We start from the raw sequence: 19833 nt of genomic DNA, 5'->3' as shown, positions 1-19833 counted from the left end.
ATCTTGTGAATGCCCATGGTAATTAGCTTGCTTTGAAAATTCATTGGTCGATCTAGGACCTACACAGGGAAATTGACAAAATAGAAACATACATTTTTGTTTCAACATTCCATCTTGTTCATAATTACAGCAAACTGATTATCAAAACGTACTGCAATTTTGAATTGCATCTCGAATTCTGTCAGGCTCTGGCGCTCTAGTTTCTATGTCAATGTCTTGCAAGAAGATTCGGGTTCTATCTGGGTCAACCAAGCAGAATTCCTGGAAGAGCTGACTATTTTCAAGGCATCAAGCCAAACTCCATGGAACCTCGGGCTCACAATGAGGTTAGCAACTCCGAGTCACCCTCCTTGATGAGCACCTGCTTTTTAATGTGGTGGAACAGAATTTACTTGGATGCAAATTCAAGATTTAGGACAAACCAATCAGGTATAAACACTAAATATGTGAGTACTATCTATTAATGATGCCGTTTTTGCATTATTTAATCAATTATTAGGTTGAAGGGCATGATGGAAGTGGCAATTTGTGAGCAGAGAGAGCCTCTTCTACTTTTATCGGTGGGCACTTCGACACCAAGCAGTGTCTGGAAAAGATTTATTTCTGAATTGTACCAATTGATCAAATGCCTTGAAAACTTCTATCCGTGGCTTCTCCTTTCTGATCTCTGTAGCACTGTTAGCTTTCTCTGACTGTGACCCCAAATACCAGAGAGAGCGACTTTAAAACATGATTTATGTTGGTTCATAGCTTCTGAGCTTTCATCCCACAGGCCTTGGTTCTGATTCTGGGCCTGTGATAAAACAGAAGTTCATGACCACCACCCCGGGGGCAGGGCTGAGTACTGGGAAGAGTGTGGGGAGGTAGGAGTGGGACTAAGGATGGGGGCTACTGGGAAGAAGCTACTCACCTCATGATGCCCAGGGCACAGAGAAAGAGGAGTCTAGGGTAAGACACAGCCACAAGGATACCCCTCCAGTAATTTGTTCCCTAAATCTAGGCCTCATCTCCATCAAGAACCTTCCAAATTAGCATCACTGGGGGAACTTAGCAGACCACTCCATATCTAAGCCTAACCCCATCCTCTATGGAACCTTCTTCTCATGGTTTGCAGCTGAGCTGTAGCTCAGGTCTTCACCTTCTCCAGCCACAAAGTGCGTGTTTGTTCTCTTCTTCTTCTTCTTCTTCTTCTTCTTCTTCTTCTTCTTCTTCTCTAAGTTGAGTTTCCTCATCAGCAAATTTTATTAAATTTTATTTCATTTCTTTCTTTAGCTAAATACCTTTGATGACTTCCCAATCTTTGAAATGAAACTAAAATTGCTCATAAGCCTCTCTATGACCTTGTCTTAGCCTGATGTTATAACTTGTCCTCCAGTTACTATAAAGCAAGTCAAATACAACTTAGTTAGCCACCATCAGTCACTTTTATACATTACCTGGAGAGGGATGACCTGTTTTCTCCTTACCTGACAAATGTATATGTTTGGTTCATCACAAATATCATCAGCCCTCATGACTCTACTGGCAGAGTCATGTAGACTTGGTCAATATGGTTACATGTAAGTATGTATATATGTGTATGCATAATACATATATATGATACTGTCATATCAATGTGCTTAGAACATGGTTCACTATGATGATGCCAATTTACACACATTACATACATGTTCTCATCTTCCAAACGGAGAAGCTAATGCTTTCGGAGGCCAAATAACTTGTATAAAGTCACATGGTATGACGAATATTAGAACCTAAGATGACCTCTGAAATGCACAGTCTGCTGTTGAATATGGGACACACACAAGATCACTTTTGTAATGGCATCAACCTACCACATTAAATCAGGCTAATGTACTACCAATACTACACAAAAAAACCCACACTGCTTCCAACTACTTATCAGGCCTGGCTTGCTCGGCAGTGTGGGTTACTCAGACCATGGCGGTGCAGTGGGAATCTCCTGGTCTTATCTGAGGCTCTTGACCCTTGACAAAACGGCTTTTCATTCTCACAACAGGTCAGTGTCCTCTTTTATAGGTGGGATTAGAACTGTCTGAAGGCAACAGAGCCTGGTACCAGTTGAAGTAGGCCTAGGATGTTTCTTATTACTTAAACTATTCTTTATCGTCACCATCAACATCAGTATCACCTATCCCATCCTATTTAATTTCTGAGTGAGAGTAGTATGCCAAGTGGAGGTGGATGCTGGGTAGACAAGGACTGAATTAAATGCCACAGGCTGTGAAGAGTAAAAGCTTATCCTAGTCTATGAACAGCAAGCCAGAACAGCCAAAGCTTGTCTGATACCAAGGACAGACACAGTAAGATCCCTCCCCGCAAAGCTGCATCAGCTGACTGGTTGCTAAGTGTACTACTGAAGCAAAAGTTATAACTCAAAATAAAACGAGAGACCCCTCGAGCCATTACTTTAGCTGTAAAGGGTCTTACTAATTGATTAGACCTTTTCACCAAGGACAGTTACGGAAATCAGAGGACCAGGATGTATGTTTGTTTGTTAGTCGTCTTGGCCTGATAACAATTAAAAAAAAAAAATCAGTTGAGCTAAGTACACAATTTCCAGTAATTCATTTATTTCACAAAATACCCTAAATTTCTTAAGGGACACAAAGCAAACATATTAAAAATAACAACAATAACAGTAACAAAAAGTGCAAGCCTAGTAGTGATGGTTTCCATTTAAAGAGATACTCCCTTTAATACTCTGCACCAAAGGGTATTTTGATGCTTAAAACAAACACAAAAAACAAGTTTGACGGCGAAATATTCAGATGACATGGTCATAAAGAGTCTGGGTTAGTGATATAAGGTCAACTGGAAGGAGGAGTTCTCACCCCGGTTACTAACATGCCCCTCCCCCAGTCGTCACTCCAGCTCTTTTGGGGGGGGTAAGAAGGGGAGGGATTGCTTTAGGCTTTGTACAATCCAGGGTTTGCATGATTATTGATAAATCAGGAGTTTGTCGATCCAATTAGAATGTTGTTAAAGCATCAATGCTTTAAAGGAGCTGCATTCTTGGTGTAGCCCACCTAGCCATTCTGTATTCAGTCATCTAGAGAGAGCAGGGCCACTCTCCTGTTCTAAACCCAGGACGAAAGCCTTATCTCATTGAAGTTCTCTGACATTTTGCTCCGCCTTGATTTAATGGACCAGAGAGGATCTTTAACTCCCGGTCTACATCAGTGCAAATAAAGGTTAAGTCTCTCACTAACCATCATGAACTTGTCTAATAACTCACGAGAGGCTCTGGAAAAAGAAATCAAGAAAGCAGGTGTGCAGGCGTGATTAAAACATGCAAAACCGGCATGACTGTGGGCAAGCTTTCCATAATCTTCTCATCTCCAAAAGCCTGCTGCGAGCTCCGCAAACAGGAAAACTTCCCCTGTGCCAAAACCGGGATCCCAGGAGCCGGGCCTACCGAGCCAGGGGCCGTCCGGCAGCCAGGAGCCCCGACCCGAGCTTGCGCTGAAGGCCGGGGCTCCCATTGGCCACGCGCTGTCGGGGGAGGAGGAGACTGCGCCGAGCGGGAGGAGGGGAGGCCCGGGCCTGTCCCTGCCCCCTCAGGCCCCTCCGCCTCTTGCGTGGTTACTATGCAAATTGCAGCGATTGCGGAAATAAACAAGGGGGTAGGGAGAGGCGAGAGGGGCTGCGGAAAGGATCGCAACTTCTGCAAAGTCTCTTACAAGCACACCAGGCAAATCCAGAGAGAATCTGAGAAGCAGCCAGCCCGGGTTAGACTGGATCGCTTTCAGAGAGGAGAGAGAGAAAGAGAGAGACTGCGAGAGAGGGAGAGATTGTGTGTGTGTTTGTGTGTGGGAGAGAGAGAGAGAGAGGGAGAAGGAGAGAGAGAGGGGGAGAAGGAGAGAGAGAGGGGGAGAAAGAGAGAGAGAGAGAGAGAGAGAGAGAGAGAGAGAGTGTTCTGCAGTGGCAGAAGCCTTTTGATTTGGAGTTAAAAAAAAATATCCAAGAAGCCTGCAATTGGCCAGCAGCTTTAAAAAAAATCTCTTCCGGGTTTTCAACGGTTCCAAGTTTATTTGGCTATTTTTTTTAATGCAAAAAACAGGGGACAAGCTATGAAGCAATTCGTCTGAGCATTTTAAAGTTTCTCACGTACTCTTTTTACATTGCAATGGTACGTGGTACATCTTAAACTTTCTATTTTACATTTATACTATATGCGTTATATAAACAACGGTAGAATGGTTATGCTTAATGGCTAAGACTTTAAAATTTCTCTAGCTCGAATATGCACTTAAGTGATTGCTGGGTAAATGTCTATTGTGATGGTTTTATTTTAAAGATACAGCTTCGTGGATGGCGTTTGTACTATGTGTAGCAGAGAGACCGGGTTTCTTTTTCTTTCTTTCTTTTTTTTTTTTTTTCCAGGATTTGAAAAAATTGCTGAGCTTAACAGATTTTTTTTTCCTCCTAGCGCTTGCTCGGTTCCAGAAAAGGGGGAAGGGGGAGGAGGGGATCCTGTACGTGCTCTGCTCTGTTAAAGACGTCTGGCCTCTGCAGTCAACCTAACCCGAAAAGAACTGTCTGGACCAGAGAATAATTGACGATTCGATCCTCTAATCAATGAGACAACATATAAGATTGACAGAAGCTCTATCCAATCATGAGAAAGCTTGGGTGTACAATGGTTCGTAATAGCCTTAGGGGGCGGGGCAAAGGAGATCTGAAGTTCTCTGCAGTTCTGAAGGGGTTGGCGTGTTTGTAGTTCAAGCTGTCAAAGACACCAGCGCTTCCGGATTTAGCAATCACAATAGGAAAGATTTTTTGAGTTTAAAGGAGAAAAAAGCTGTTTGGGAGGATTTTTGCATGAATCCTGTGTGCCTTTTAACTTTGCTCTTTTGGAAACTTCTGCTAGAGTAATATTTAACCTTGCATTAGCTGTTGTTTTTAATACTCAGGGAAGTTGATAACTTGTAGAAGAAGAGGTTTAACTTGTTTGAGAAATCACTGAGTGTTACAAAGCTTCTCACTGGTTCTTTTAGAGTCTTTGGCATATCAAAGGGAGAGAATGCTTCACTTGTAGAAAGACAGCTGCTCTATAGATTGAAAAGGAGGAGGGAAGGAGCAGATTTTCTTGAATTCTATCATTTCAGATGATGGTCTGTAGCAAAGAGCATTTTAAGAATCACCAAGTTCACACTTCTCCTTGTGACCACAACTTTACTGGAGATACAAGTGCGGGAGATGACCCACTGTCCGCATTAGCTGCTGTCTGGCCTTTTGTTCAAGTCCTTGCCATCTGTATGGTGGAAACCAACTACCTTAGTTTGTCTTGGAGATGTAACTTGCGGCCTCTGACTCAAATATATCAACCACCTCCTAATTCTGTAGGGAATGAGTGGAAAATAATATGGACTCCTTACTTTTTTAAAATGTGAATTTAATGCTCATCCAAGTATTTCCCTAGGCCTTGTGCCTTTAGGTCACACTTGGTTTGGAAAGTTGATGTGACAGTTCACTTGTATCCTCAATTCAGCAACACGATTCAACTGGGGATAATATGCAAGTTAGAGAAGTCTGCACAGGAGTTACCAGCAAGTCATAAACTAGTGAAGGAAATGCTGGGAAATGCTAGTTATTAGAGCTAGTCTTGGTAATAACTATAGAGCAAATAGTATTGTCACTTAGGAATCCCAGTCCCATCTTCATTATGTTGGGCATTAAAATCTAAATCACATTAATACAATTTCCCAATTAAGTAGACTAGAAACGAGAGGTATTTCGGATGTATGTAGAAGTGAAACTTTATTGACGTAATTTATACATCTAAGAGGATTTCACTAAAGCTGGCAAGGTAACGTTTCTGCAAATAAAACAGTAAATGCAAGGCTGGGCTCTGTGCCAGGGAGAATATGGATAGCAGAGAGCATGGCAGGAACCTCCTTTTTGCAAAGACAATCCAGTTTCAAGGCAGCCTCCTACCACTTGCAAAATAAATGACTGGAGTAATGTTTCCAATAAGGGGTTTACCCTTCCTAACAATGGGTCATTTATATGATTGCAATAAACCAGTTTTCATATATCACCTGTGTTTCCTACACTCTCTTTTCCCTTCTCTTTACCCCTCTCCTCCCTCCCCCCTCTTTCCCTGTCCTTCCTTCCTCCCCCTCCCTGAGTATCTTTGTGAACTCTAGACAAGGATTTACTTTTGCAACCTAGAAGAGGGGAGAAAGTTAGACATGCTTTTTACCCTGTCTGTCCGCTCTGGAACATCTGTTTCTTTGTGTGTTTAAATTTATGCCTGTTGGAGAGAAAGTTACCAGAAGCCATTCTGTAACTGTAACTCTTCTACAGTATTTTTTCTCAGTTTAGTTTGTAAAGGCTGTAGTTGGAACTGGGCTTTGTAGTGTTCCCCGCCTTCCACCCTCCTCCGGAGCGGGGGAGGGAGCGGGAGCTGGCACAGATAGGAGAGAAAGCAGGAGCGGATGTGGAGGGCTTTGGTGCTGAACTTGGATCCAGCCCTTGCCTAGAGGGCGCAAACAATCGTCCCATATCCAAAAGTCTTACGAAGGGCGCCAAAAGTTACTTAAGATAATATTGCTAACCGCAGAATGCTGGAAATCGCAGGCACATCCACTGCTGCAACAAAAGAAGTTTCTAAAATGGAAATATCAGCATTCAACTACTTTCCCAATTTAAAAAAAAAAAAGAAGGCATGGCGGAAGCCAGCTATTTTTTTTTAATTCCCCTTGAGAATCAAAAGTAAGAAAACAGACAGATGTGAAGTGTATCTTTATATAAATAATAATAATAAAACCGCTTTGGAAGAGAGCTTCCCTCAGAGCACACACGGGACAATAACTTGTCACTGTGCCTCAGTTACATGTTTGGTCCCTCAGCCAGAAACTTCTGTCGAGGAAACTTGGAGAGTCTTGAAGTTATAGATCCCAGCAAAGGGTTTCCTGGCCAGGAATGTTTCTCTAACTCCTTGTAGCTTGGAGGACATTTCTTCCTTACTGAAAGACACGAGGAACCAAGGAAAGGCTATTGCTTAGTCTGGTGAAATGGACGTCCTAAATAAAGGTTGAAGTTATTATTTTTCTTCAATCCTTAATAAGTAATGGGACAGGTTTCCAAGAACATGCAAGAGCAGGGAGTGGGTGGGAAAGAATGGATTCTTGGGTACTAGAGCAAATACTATACCCCCAACCCGACTAGAGAAGAAACACAACTTTAGAGATGCAGGCTGCTGCAGAATGTTCTAGCTGGCCTTCTCTAGTACCATTCTTGCCTCTTCCAAAAAAAAAAAATGTGAATGAAAAGTGCCCAATACTCCATCAGTCACCCTTCTGTCCGGTGGGCACGCCTGCTAGAGCCTTGTCACCTCCACCAGGGAGTAGATCCCTGACCTGTGTGCCGGTGTCGGGATCTGAGGATTTCTGAGAAGGGTTGGTAAATACAGAAGGCTGCAAAACTTCAGGAAGAGCAAGAGGAGAAAATGAGAGTCTGGAGGAGACAGGTATACTATTTTTTTTTCCTCCAGGAGAAAAGAATCTAGAGAGAAAATATGAAGTTAAAAAAAAAAGAAAGAGAAAAAAGAAAGCTGGAAGAGCAGGCTTGTTGGCAACGTGCCAAACCCTAAAACCGCCCCCCCTCCCGCGCGCCAAAACAATACTTTAGCAAACCTAAAATAATTGCAGGAAGCCCTTTTCCATTTTCAGAAATATTACCAGTGTGTGTGGCGGGGGGGGGGGGAGGATTGGGGAACCGCAAAACTCACCCTTCTAGAGGGGTCTGGGGAACGCGGACTCGTATGTTAGCCCATGTCCAGTTCTGGACTCTTTTTTGGGAATACAAACATATCCCTTTCCTAAGGGGACAGCCCTTTCACAGCTTTCCTTCTCGACACACAGAAAGATGTCCCAGCTAAAACACTGTTGTTTCTGACGTGACAGAACTTTTTGGGGGCGTTTGTATTCAAACCCACCAGCTCCGACTTCTAGAAGAGAACAGCTCCTGACTCTCCGCCTTCCTTTCTCCGGATCCCCATCCCCCGCGATCTGGGGAATCTTTGGGGTGATCTTACTATATTCCCCAGCACCCGGATAGTGACTGCTATAGGGCCGTGGCTGCCCAAAGTTAGCAGGCTTTTGTGCATAATTACCTCCGCCGAAGACACTATTCCCACAGAAAGCTTCGCAGGAGAGATTACAGTGCTTTGAGCTTTACCGCATTTCAGAGGAAGGGGGGAAAAGTTACCTAGAAGGTCTGATTTTTTTAGAGGAAATTTGCATACATGCAAATGTATCGCGCGCCCTTCTCTAAGGCTTCTAGGGAGCCCACCCAGCGGCCCACGGGGGTACGGAGCGCCCTGGCAAAGTTGCCCCAATCTTCCACCGACGTCCGCGGAGGGCTGCGGCGCGAGTGGGGGGATGGGGAGGAGGAAAAGTAGTTTTGTTTGCTTAAGCACATCCTGTGGCAGCCTATAGCCGCCCGGAGGACACGCTGAAAACCGCTCCGCGCCGTGTTCCCGGGACCGCGCCGAGCCGGGCGGGGGCGGGGGCCGCGGGAGGCAGCGAGCGCGGAGCAAGCGGCGGGCGGGCAGCCGCGCAGGCTGGGGACCGGTGTCAGCGCCGCAGCCGCCCCTCCCCCACCCAGCCTTCCCCCCCCAACCCCCCCGCGGCGGCGCGAGCGGGCGGCGGCCGAGCGGTGCGGTGCAGAACGCGGCGCAGGCGGGCGCGCGGGCAGCTCGCGGGCACCCGGCCGGCCGGCGCGGGAGCGGGAAAGGGTGCGCTATGCCTTTAACGCCCGCGTACAGTAGACAGTATAGTGGAGTGTAGGGAAACTCTAGGCGGGGTTAAAGTTCAGCGCGTGGAGCGGCAAGAGCGCTGGCTGCTGCAGTTGAGCCGAGTTGGAAATGTGAACGCAAGAAGCAGGCTTGATTTTTTTTTCCTCCCCCCCTCTCCTAGCTCTCTCCTCCTCTCTCTCCCTCTCGCACCCACACTCACGCACACCTCCAGCCCGCACACAGACGTGCACGCACCCCCCGCCGCCCGGCAGTTATGTATTCTCCGCTCTGTCTCACCCAGGTAAGCAGCTGCGGGGGCGCGGGGCGGCCGTGTGCCTCGGCGGGAGCCGTGTCTGCGCGTGTTTCTGTGTGTGCGCGCGCGTGTGCGGGGGGGGGGGGGGCTGCAGCTTTAAGAAAGTAACTTTGTTTCCATGCGGGTGCATTCCTCCTGCTCGGCCATTTGTGTGGGCACATGGCTAATGGCGCCCTCTTATTAATGCGTTAATTAATATCGGGGCGCCGGACTGCGGAGCGCCGGGGCTTGCGGGCGCCCCGCACGTGTGTCCGCGGCTGCAGCCCCTGACACGCTGCAATCTGGACTCGGCGTCTGCGGCGCGGAGCGCGGTGCCCGCGGTTCCTCCGCGCCGGGGAGGGGCGGCGGAGTCCCCGCAAGCCCCGCACGCCGGCTGTACCGGGGCGTCCTGTCTGCCCGCGTCCTCCCGCGCCACCGCGCCCCCCGCCGACGCCCCAACTCTTACTTTTGTTTTGTGCCAGCTTGCGGGCCGGGCCGGGCAGCGCCCCTCGGACGCGGCGGGCGGTGCGAGCCCTTGCCCGTGGGCTCCATGGTCGCACGCCCCGCGCCGGCCCAGGACCTTGCGTCCTCGCCTCCCGCCCGCGGCCCCCGGCCAAAGTTTCGGGGTCGGGCGTGCCCAAGCTGCGCAGGCCAGAGAGCTGCCGAGGCCGCGGGTTGGGCCGGGCTGGGCCGCTGCGGGTGGAGTGGGGCTCCGGCCCGAGGTCGAGCGGTGGCCGGACCGGAGTCGGCTGCCCTGCTGCCGCCGCCGCCAAAGCACGGCCCGGGAGCCTCAGCACGCAGGACCCGGCAACTTTCCCTGCAACCCCACTCGCAGCGTGGGGTTTGGAGCCCCTCCGCCCCTCTTTCTCGAGCCTCCCAGCCTATTCCTCCCGGTCTCGTCTGCACCACCAGCAAGGAAACATTGCTATTTTGCGGCTCCGGATCTGGTCCCGTTTGAATATATTATTTATTTTCTCTGACTAAAAAGGCACAAAGTCAGAGTGATTTGCGCTAATTTTTCTTCTTAAGCACGAGTCTTTATACTGCTCTAAAACATTGCAGTCTGACCAGTAATCACCTACATGAAGTTATATGCTTCTAGCACAAGGTTTATTCATGACTCCTTCCAAACCCCGCTACCACTGTGCCTTCAATGAGCTGGAGCTAACGGTTTACCGGGAATACTTTGGAAGACTGAAAGTATCAGTAGCTTTTCCTCTCCCCTCTAGATTCTGGATTTATTTCCCACATGACTTCCCTTCTTACTGCAGTATCTAAGAGTAATAACACTGGCCATTTGATCTCAGAAGACTCTTAAATGCATCTTTTATGTGGAGATGGTCTGTTTGGGATTTAGGCCTCACATTAATAATGGATAGCAGTTGTTTTAGTTATTGTAAAAGCCCCCCCCCCACACACACACACTTCCAAAGTTACTATTTTAGTAGCTTGTGGAAGTATGGAATGAAACTTCTCCAACCACTTCTGGCAAGGTTCACAATTGCATATGGATAAGATGCAAAGTGTAGGATAATTTGAATGAGTGATACTCTGCAGTGAAAGTGCTGAGATTCGAAGGCTGAAATTCCAATTGGCAAAAGTTTGCAGCACAGAGAACTTGTGGATAATGCCAGCAGGCTGCACTAGCAAGAAAGACCCTGATGGACACAACGGTGTCTCCTCGAGTAGGATTTGGAAAGATAAAGTTCTGGTCTGGGGCTCTGCCTTTCTGAAGCATACCTGTGTCTCTACGCAGGCCCAGGGCAGAGTCAGGTATTTAGCAAAGTTGGCTTCTTTTGAGTTATTATCACGTTCAGAAAGTTTTTTTTCTTCCCCTTTTCCCCTCCTACACACTTGGCAGCATTGATTGATGCATTCACTAGGCCTCCACACCACTAAGAGAAACGCTTATTTGCTGTAGCAGTTTGGGAAGAAAGTGTACAATAAACAGGGAATAAAGGCTCACTTGTTTTATGAGAGGGTCTTTAAAAGTTGATTTACAATTTATTTAACTTTCTGGAATATTTATAACACGTTCGAGCCAGTTTCAGAAAGAAAAACTTAGGTCGTTTATTGCTCATTTAAAAAATAAAATAAAAGGATCCAGGACGCATGGTGATAAGTGTATTCTAACTGTAAGAGTAAGCTCAGTTTGCTGTGTGCACTTTGAAGGGGCTTTACCTTGAGAATGCCAGGCCTCTTCTTTTGATTGAGGATAGGCATATCATAGTGTACCTGCCGAAATCCTGACAGGTCAGCAGAAATTTATGAGTAAAGCTTGGGGAGGGGGGGAACCCTAGTTTCCAGCACCACCACTATTCTGTGGCTCTTCAACTTGGCCTGCTTTCAACAGACCCACATTTTAGATGCCGATTCAAAGCAATGCGGCTTTGAAGCTGGTCCACAGGTTTATTTTTATTGGTGAGTTGTAACAGTCTCATCAACTATGTGTGTAAAATATGACTTGTTTGCTCCTGAATATTTTTTGAAATAGTACATAATTTATGGTGTTTTGTTCAGCAGCATGACTTATGCGAGGAGCATCCCCTCACCCCCGAAACATTTATGCTTTCTTTGGACATTTCCTGTATTTTTTTTTTAAGTTTGGCTGATTTGAGAGCTATTTCTATCAATACATTGGCTAAGTATGATTGTCATTTGAGTAAAGCTATATAAAATATTGTGTATTTTTACTCACATTCTCGAAACCTTTGGGGAATAATGCATTGTAAATACTTCTGATGCAGACCTGGGGAATGTAGATGGTCCATGATGGCTAGCTGACCTTATTTTCAGATATTTTATGAAGAGACCTATGGGCATTTGGTTGGCAGGTGAATGCAGTGCTTCTGAACGTGAACTGATGCAGTTTTTAGTTTTTAAGAAGTATTTTAGGAGTATCTTTGGACGTAAAAAAATACCACGTTAGAATGTTTATTTAATGTATTTATTATCATTAATAAAGTAATGTCTTAGCACAGATACAGTTTATTTTGGAGGGATTTGCCTTGCCTTGTAAAATGGAGCTGAGTCTTTAAAATGAAAGCCTCCCTTTGGAGAAGGCTCACTGTGTAGTTTCAGGTCGACTTCAGAGACTCTTTCCATGATGCCACAGCCTTAGTCTCTAGGATGTCCTGTACACATCTGGATGTCAGTCAATACGAAGTACAGAGCATTTATGTATTTCAGAACATTTCAAGGATGAGCTCAGAATTTAGTAATGTTTAAATGCTTTGTGGTTTGGCATGTACCTTAGCGGATAAACTGCGACTTGCCCCCTGAGTTTTTCTTCCAAAGGAATAAAGATTCTTAAACATTATACAGTTTTAAAATGCTAATGGTTTATGGTAAAGAATAATATAATTCTTGTATTTCACTCTTTTTCCCCCACTTGAAGAATGCACACATGTTAACCAAAGCGCACCCACCGCTTCTTTTTTTGATTCCTTTTTTGAAAAAGAGCAACTTTTAAAACTGAACTTGAGCCACGGAATCTAAAATTTGTGCAGAAAGAGAGAAAAGCTCAATTTTTATAACAATTAAATATACATTATATTATTATACTGTTAATTTAAAGAATCATGTTATATATAATGTTTACATGGTTAATTAAAATTTGTAAAAAATTTGAACAGATTTGGCTATTAAAATATGTTACCTTCAATATACATTTGAATGTTTAAAATTATAATAATTTCTTTAGTAGTAATACTATTTTTGATATTGCAGCTTCTCGTACCTCAAGAATATATATATATATATATATATATATATATATATATATATATATTTAGGTTGTTAAAAATGTTAAAAAGGAATATGTTTATATTTGCCCACTCTAAATCTCCACAAAAAGTCACCAAATATTCCTCTAGTTTTTTATCTTTATTTATTTGAAAGTAAATAATTTATCTTTGTGGCAGAAAGCCGTTATATAAAATTGGTGTGGCCTAGTTAATCAGGAGTTGAATGGCCTCTCTGAGGCATTTGTGAATGTTACTTTTTAACTTTTAAAAAAATTTTATACTTAAAATTTCTAACCAATGTCAACATAAGAATTGCATATTTTTTAAAGTAAACCAGGAAGAAAAATTCAAATGCTTTAAATTTTAATTTTCTCTTCAAATTATCTGACTCTTAAAAAGAGATTTGTGAAGGTTTTCCCTGAATCTCCTGTTTGCTGATGGGGAAAAAGCTGAAATATTATTTTTCAAAAATGAGATGATGTATTTTATAGGGTTGGTTGCTTTTGAGGGTCTTCCCAGTCCAGGCCCACCAGTCTGTGAATGTGTTCAGTTGCTAGAGTGCTGTCACGGTGGGCACCCTGTTTACTCTGGGCATGGAGCTCTGCTTTGTTTGGCGTGCCCCCCCCACTCCTTTTTTGTTCTCTTCCCATAGTTCGTCATGATTTCTTGCGCATAGGTCTTTTATTTTAGCCAAATGAGTACCAGATCTTCCCTTTTTTCCTATAAAGATCTGACACATTTTTTTTTAAATTTTTTTTGGTAAATTATCAGTAACTATAATATTTAAAAGAGTAATTAAGATATTCCCCAAATACATAAGAGGCCGGTGAGAGTCTACAGGGGCTCTCCTGAAGGAAAGCCTTTGTTTTCATTGACGGTAGAGATGGGTCTTGCTCCTAGACTTCCATAAACATTTACTGGCACCTGAGTGCTCAGAATTTGCCAATCTGGCTGCTGGGCCCTGGCTACCCTACAGACGGTGAGGTCAAGGCTGAGACAGAATTAGATATGGCCTCCTGGAAATAGGGTTAAGAGTATATATTGTTATAAGCGCTTAGATCAACTGTGCTTGCTATGCAAAGGGTTTGGGAAGTAGGCCGCACGGTACAATGTTCCAAACTGTGGAGCAATTCTTCGAAATTTTCTCCATTCAGATCATATGTAGTGGTGCTGAGAGTATGTTCCCCTTCCCCTTGGTTGCCCTTAGGGCCTTTAATATGGTTTTAAAGGAAATATAATACTTGGGCCACATTTCATGGGAAATGAAGGATTTCTTTAGGGCAACTCCAGAGGCAAGTTGTCTTCTTTCGTGTTGGTCATATTCGTACTCTTGTTTTTTATTCCTGTGCCTAGGATGAGTTTCATCCTTTCATCGAAGCCCTTCTGCCCCACGTCCGCGCCTTCGCCTACACATGGTTCAACCTGCAGGCCCGAAAGCGGAAATACTTCAAAAAACATGAGAAGCGCATGTCGAAAGAAGAGGAGAGGGCCGTGAAGGACGAACTGCTCAGTGAGAAGCCCGAAGTCAAGCAGAAGTGGGCTTCCCGACTTCTGGCCAAGTTACGGAAAGATATCCGACCTGAGTACCGAGAGGATTTTGTTCTTACAGTTACAGGGAAAAAACCTCCGTGCTGTGTCCTTTCCAACCCAGACCAGAAAGGCAAGATGCGGAGAATTGACTGCCTCCGCCAGGCAGACAAAGTGTGGAGGTTGGACCTCGTCATGGTGATCCTGTTCAAAGGTATCCCGCTGGAAAGTACTGACGGCGAGCGCCTTGTCAAGTCCCCGCAGTGCTCGAATCCAGGGCTCTGTGTCCAGCCCCATCACATAGGGGTTTCTGTTAAGGAACTCGACTTATATTTGGCATACTTTGTGCACGCAGCAGGTAAGTGCGATGGAAAGACCTCCTTCCGCTTTCTTGTGTGTGCCCTTCTGATGATCTCTGGGAATGCTGAACCATTCCTGACCTCCTCGTAGGGCCAACCTAGGGCATCGGGCCAGTGAGCTTTCTGAGGTAAACCAGAGTCAGGACAATTTGCCACCCTCATTCAGTTAAAACAGCAAAGCTGTCAGAGAATTCCCACTCAGGTCACATATGGTAAGTAGTGCTCTCAGAAGTCTTGGTAATGCTGGGGGTGAGAAGGTGTAGTCACCTTTTTTTTCCCCAACTCATGGTAAGAGAAGCCTCATGACAACCCTCGTTATAAAGAATAGATTTTAAGCTGGATTGTGGCCTTGTTAAAAATGCATTTTGTTTGTTGTTTGCTGCTTCTCTGTTGGGACTGTTTTTAAACTTTTGAGGCCTCTTGCACCCCCTTGCCAATTAAGAAGCTGGAGGTAAGGTTACTATGAAAATGCCGGGCATTTATGAAAGAAAGATAATCACATTGATATCCAAGCTTAGCAGCTTCTTATGTGGGAATTCTCTTCGTCATTTCAAATAGCTGAAGGAAACCAATCAACCAGACTCTAAGCAGGTCATATTAAACGTGACCGGCTTGCATAGCCCGTGTGAAATGCATTGGGAAATGGCTATTGGTGATCAATCCACCGACCTATTTCGATTTGCATGAGATTCACTATTGATTTTGAGACCTGTCTTAGCCGAGTGTGCTTCAGAATTTGGAAGAACGTTCAGGAATCAACTGTTGAGGGCTGGCTCGAATAATGCAGCTTTACTTTGTTCTTTTCGTCTTGTTTTAGACAAAGGCTCATTGTGTTACGTGAAAGCTCAGGTCTTGTGTAACTTGTTGACTTTTTATATGTACATATCAGTCTTGCTAGATTGCCTTCATGGCAGTTACTTAAGCCAGATGGGAGAAAGAAAGTTGTGGAATCCTACCAGTGGCTTGTGCAGGAGCTCCCTCTCTCTCCTCCACACACACATTTTTTCTTCTTTTTTCCCCACAATGAAAAGAAAGTATGCTATCTGCAAAGTCAACACTGTTTTGCAAAAGATTTTTAAAATCTGAAAAAAAATTAACTTTCAAAGAAATCGGTTAGCATTTGACTCTATTTTTTTTTTCAATATATGATTTAGAAGGAGAACTTTTGTTACCCATCTGTCCTTACTTAAGAGACTGGAGAAACTGACGTTGCAAGCCTGTCACTCCATCGTTTCTGTCGTGCTGCCAGGGGAGAGATGTGTATTTCAGAGGATGTGCTCTGAAAATGTCTCAAATATTTGGGCTTTTGAAAATGTACACTCAATTACAACGCATGCCTGTTGCTTTAGCCAGTTCGAGGCAGCTGGAGTTCTCAACAGGAACAAGTGGCCGTTCCTTAACCTCCCTCCCCCCCTTATACTTGCTGCTCACTTTCCTTGTCTATAGTAAAAAGCAAAGTTAAAGTTTTTTTTTTTCAGCATTTGCGTGTGTTAAGTGCCTGAGCATGCAAAACAGTTATAAGGCGTTCCCCGTGCTTTTCTAGTGCACTCTTTACATCATATGTTTATCATTTAGATATTTATGAAAAGAATTTATTAATGATGGTGAAAGTTTTAATTGGACAACTTAGAGACTTTAGGATGCCGGCAACGGACGAAGGGTGTGAGTGTGCTTCCTATAAGAAACAACCAAAACTGAAATGTCTGTGGAGTTTCTGTCGGTTTGAGCAAGACCCATTCTGTGCTTTTATGTTAAGCATTTCTATAAGATCTGGGAGAAATTACCTTAAAAGACATGTGGCTGTCTGGCTCTTCCTATTCCCTGGTTCACCTTTCACTGTCAGTGGGTTATTATTGTGTAGTTACTTCCTGTCCTTAAGACAGCACAGTTGCTGGTTGGGAAGACGCCTGAAAGAGTAATGCTGTTGTAATGACATTTGGGAGGTTGCTTAGAAGAGTTAGCATTCTTACAGCTCATGAAAGATTTATTGACAGCCACATGGATCAGACTACCTTCGCTTGGGTGTTCCTTGTGGATCCCAGAATCCCTCCTCAGGACCTGAATACTAGCCAAATGTCTGGCCATTGGTTTCCAGAGCACTACCGTAATGGTTGCCTGCGTGCCCGCAATAGGGAGCTTGCAAAAAGAAATTTGTAGAGGCCTTTTATTGGGAAACACTTCAGATTTGATTTAAGATATTTTGCGACCTCTTATTTGTGGAAGAGAAGTTGCCACTGCTGATACGAGGTAGATCGGTCACCTATGTGCGGCCGATTTGACAAGCATCTCTTAGAAGGCTGAAGATTTGTAAACACTAAACAATGTTTTTACCTCCTTAAAAGTTTTGAGGACTTGCCAGTATTGGCAAGAAGCAAAGGCTCTGAAGCGTGTTTCCCCATCCATGCCAAAACCATTGTGGCCTTTGCACCTGTAGTGCATTTTTTTCATTGCTTTGAAAATGTACTTTCTTCCTTCCAGAATGCCTCCTCTCTTCTGCGTAACCACCAAAATGAGGTTCCCTGCGCTCTTTTAAAATATGTACGTTGATTATTACTTCATGTACTGGCTGATTTTTTTTTTGCAAAACATTAAAATGTGTATACTTGAAGAAAATGAATAATCAAATATTTGTTAAAAGCAGAGGTGATTTTCCCCCCTAAGGCTTAGAGATGATAAAAGCCAGTGCTTTGAGTACAGCCCTAAATCTGGTGGTGTTAGAACTGTGTGACTTTGTGTCAAATAAACAGTAAGACCTATAGTGAAGTCACGTGATTCCATAAGCCTGAGACTTTCATCATGTCCGGTCCATAAAACAACAAAACCATTTTATGTCTTTAATTTGGTCTCTATTTGCATTGTCTTTCCCGAGTATCGTATGACGACTTGGTGGTATTATGGTATCATGGCAAATGGGTTTCTTTGTGGGCATGTAACAGTAAAGCTAATTTATGACTAGCCTTTACCAGATGATCTGTATCAGAATCTACAATATACCCGGCACGTGGCAAGGTCACAATTTAAGTTGTTAAGGTCATAACCTTAGCCACCAGGCATTTGACCTTTTAGATAAAGTTAACCTTTGTTCATTAGTAGGCACTCAACCGAGAACTTTCTGGAGAGTTTTTTCTTTCTTTCTTTTCTTTTTCCATTTTTTTTTTTGAAACTGCTTCTCTATAACTTCTGGAAATGTAATCAAATTCTAAGGATTCTGTTAAGTTAGTTAAATTTTGGTATGAGGTTGCACTTTTAAAAGGACTTCATTCTTGGACAGAGGTAGGCAGCTTTATTTTACGACATAAAATGATAGTCACTGTTTGTGTTTGGTCTTACCTGATGTGGAGCAGCAACAGCTCTGAGGTAGTCTTTACGTGTGGTGACGCTTAAAATCTAAAATTAAACAAACGGAATTATGTTTAATTCAACAGCGGCCCTTGCTAATTTGCAGGTGGCAGTGGGCCCAAAGCTGAAGCACATTGGGCCTTTGTCACTTTTTAAAGGTGAGGAGTTTTCTAAGATTGCAAGTATTTTTAGCCGTCGTAAAAAAATCTACTTGGAAAGATTAAGTGACCAAAATTGTCAGCAAATTGCTGCAACTGCTAATTAGCCAATGACAAAGGAACTGATGCCATCCTAATGGCCGTGCGAGTGTCTGTGAGCCTTAAGATTGGAAGTGAACGCTCTGCAGAGGAGCCTTGGAGGGCAGGAGCTGCGGCTTGGTCTGTTTCTGTCCTTGCTAGAAGAGCTGTGTCAGTATCCAGCAGCTTGGTACCCATCCTGGAACCTGCAGGGCAGGCTTACCCATCACCCCACGGTCCGTACCGAAGTCTCCCTTTGCTTATGCTCTCAGGAACATTCATTTTAAGTCGGAACTCTGCTAGTTTGGCTATGATGAGCCACGTGTTTCCATTTCAGCCAAAAGAGGAGCTCTTCCCCATTCAGGTGCACGTTAGTTTTATTTTGGCCTCGTGACTGCCATTCCTTCATATAGTACTAGAGAAAGCCATGATATGCAGATAGACCAGATGGTCATGTTGACAGATTGAGAATTCACTTCCTACTGCTTCAGAGCAGGTGTAAGATGGGGAGTGCCTGTGAGTGTGTGCTTTGTGTGCATGTGTGCACACCCAGGCTGCACCCAGAGCGCTGCTTAAGCAGTAGCAATGGTTTCAGTAGTATCCTAAAGATACTTTTTAAAATGTGAAAACAATTACACATAAGGTACAGTACATATAAAATGATTTCAAACATTAGAAATTTTGTTATATTTTGTAATTATTCTATGTCCAAATAATTTTTACAATTTTACCAATTTTTAGGTGGCTAAACACATTCATTATAGGGAGGTTGCATTTCTAGTATAGTCAGCAAATATGTGTGTATATGTGTTTATATTCAAGACTAGGGCTCTACATATATAATTAAACTTTTTCAGAAGCTTAACAAACTCCCTAGCAGAAACGTGTGCACATAGTTCCCATGATTTGTGGTGATAAAGTATGTTTGGAAAAAGAAGGGATAAGTCTAATATGTGGTGAAACTTAAAATTGAGAGAGACCTAGTCTATATCCCAAATTCCAATCCTGACCTTAAGCACATTGCATGGTAGAATTTTTGGCACATTGATTATATTATATATTATTGATACATGTATACTGCTTTATCACCTAATTCCATAAGAATAGTTCTAGCAACCAACAGACTTGAGATTAAATATGACTTTTAGAGCCTTAAGTGTGTTCTGCAGTAACCTGAGGACAGTAACAATATCCTTTCCCTTGAATGTAGTAACAAAATCCTGTGCTTCGACCATAGTAAAAAAAGATGGACGTTCAAAGGCAGAGAACTCATGGGAGCACAGGCAAAAGTTGGTTGAGAGGAAGCTTTTGAATGGAAGTCAGTTTGTTTATGGCTAGGAGGTTTAACTGTGTTGGTTAGAAAGTTTCCCAATGCTATTGGCATGGTTTGCCTGTCTTCCTTCCCACCCTGTGATGAATAGCGTTAATTTAAACCTATTTAAGGCTAGTGTGGGAGAAACCACAGCTTTTGTTGTGGTCAGTGCTGTACACAGTAGGACTGGGTTAAGGCCTGGAACTCCTTCCAGAGGATGCAGAACAGCCTGTCGGCTCTTTAAATCTCCCACAG

The 19833-nt window shown here is 43.8% G+C and overlaps 1 protein-coding gene across 3 annotated transcripts in view; it reads left to right on the top strand.

Moving 5' to 3' along the window:
• Nucleotides 1–8691: 8691 nt before the first annotated feature.
• Nfia (nuclear factor I A) overlaps nt 8692–19833 on the top strand; it is a 338635-nt gene continuing 327493 nt past the window's right edge. For all 3 annotated transcript variants that reach the window (XM_041652193.1, XM_041652192.1, XM_041652191.1), the window contains exons 1-2: nt 8692–9068; nt 14159–14690. In XM_041652193.1, the coding sequence (XP_041508127.1) occupies nt 9042–9068; nt 14159–14690 (559 nt within the window). In that variant the 5' untranslated portion in view covers nt 8692–9041. The remainder of the gene's footprint in view (nt 9069–14158; nt 14691–19833) is intronic.

Source organism: Microtus oregoni, unplaced genomic scaffold, assembly GCF_018167655.1.
Source record: "Microtus oregoni isolate MIOR12 unplaced genomic scaffold, Mior012 000005F_ref0000423, whole genome shotgun sequence".
Taxonomy (NCBI): Eukaryota; Metazoa; Chordata; class Mammalia; order Rodentia; family Cricetidae; genus Microtus; species Microtus oregoni.
The sequence above is the reverse complement of the archived record's forward strand: the minus strand, read 5'-3'. Positions and strand labels throughout refer to the sequence as shown.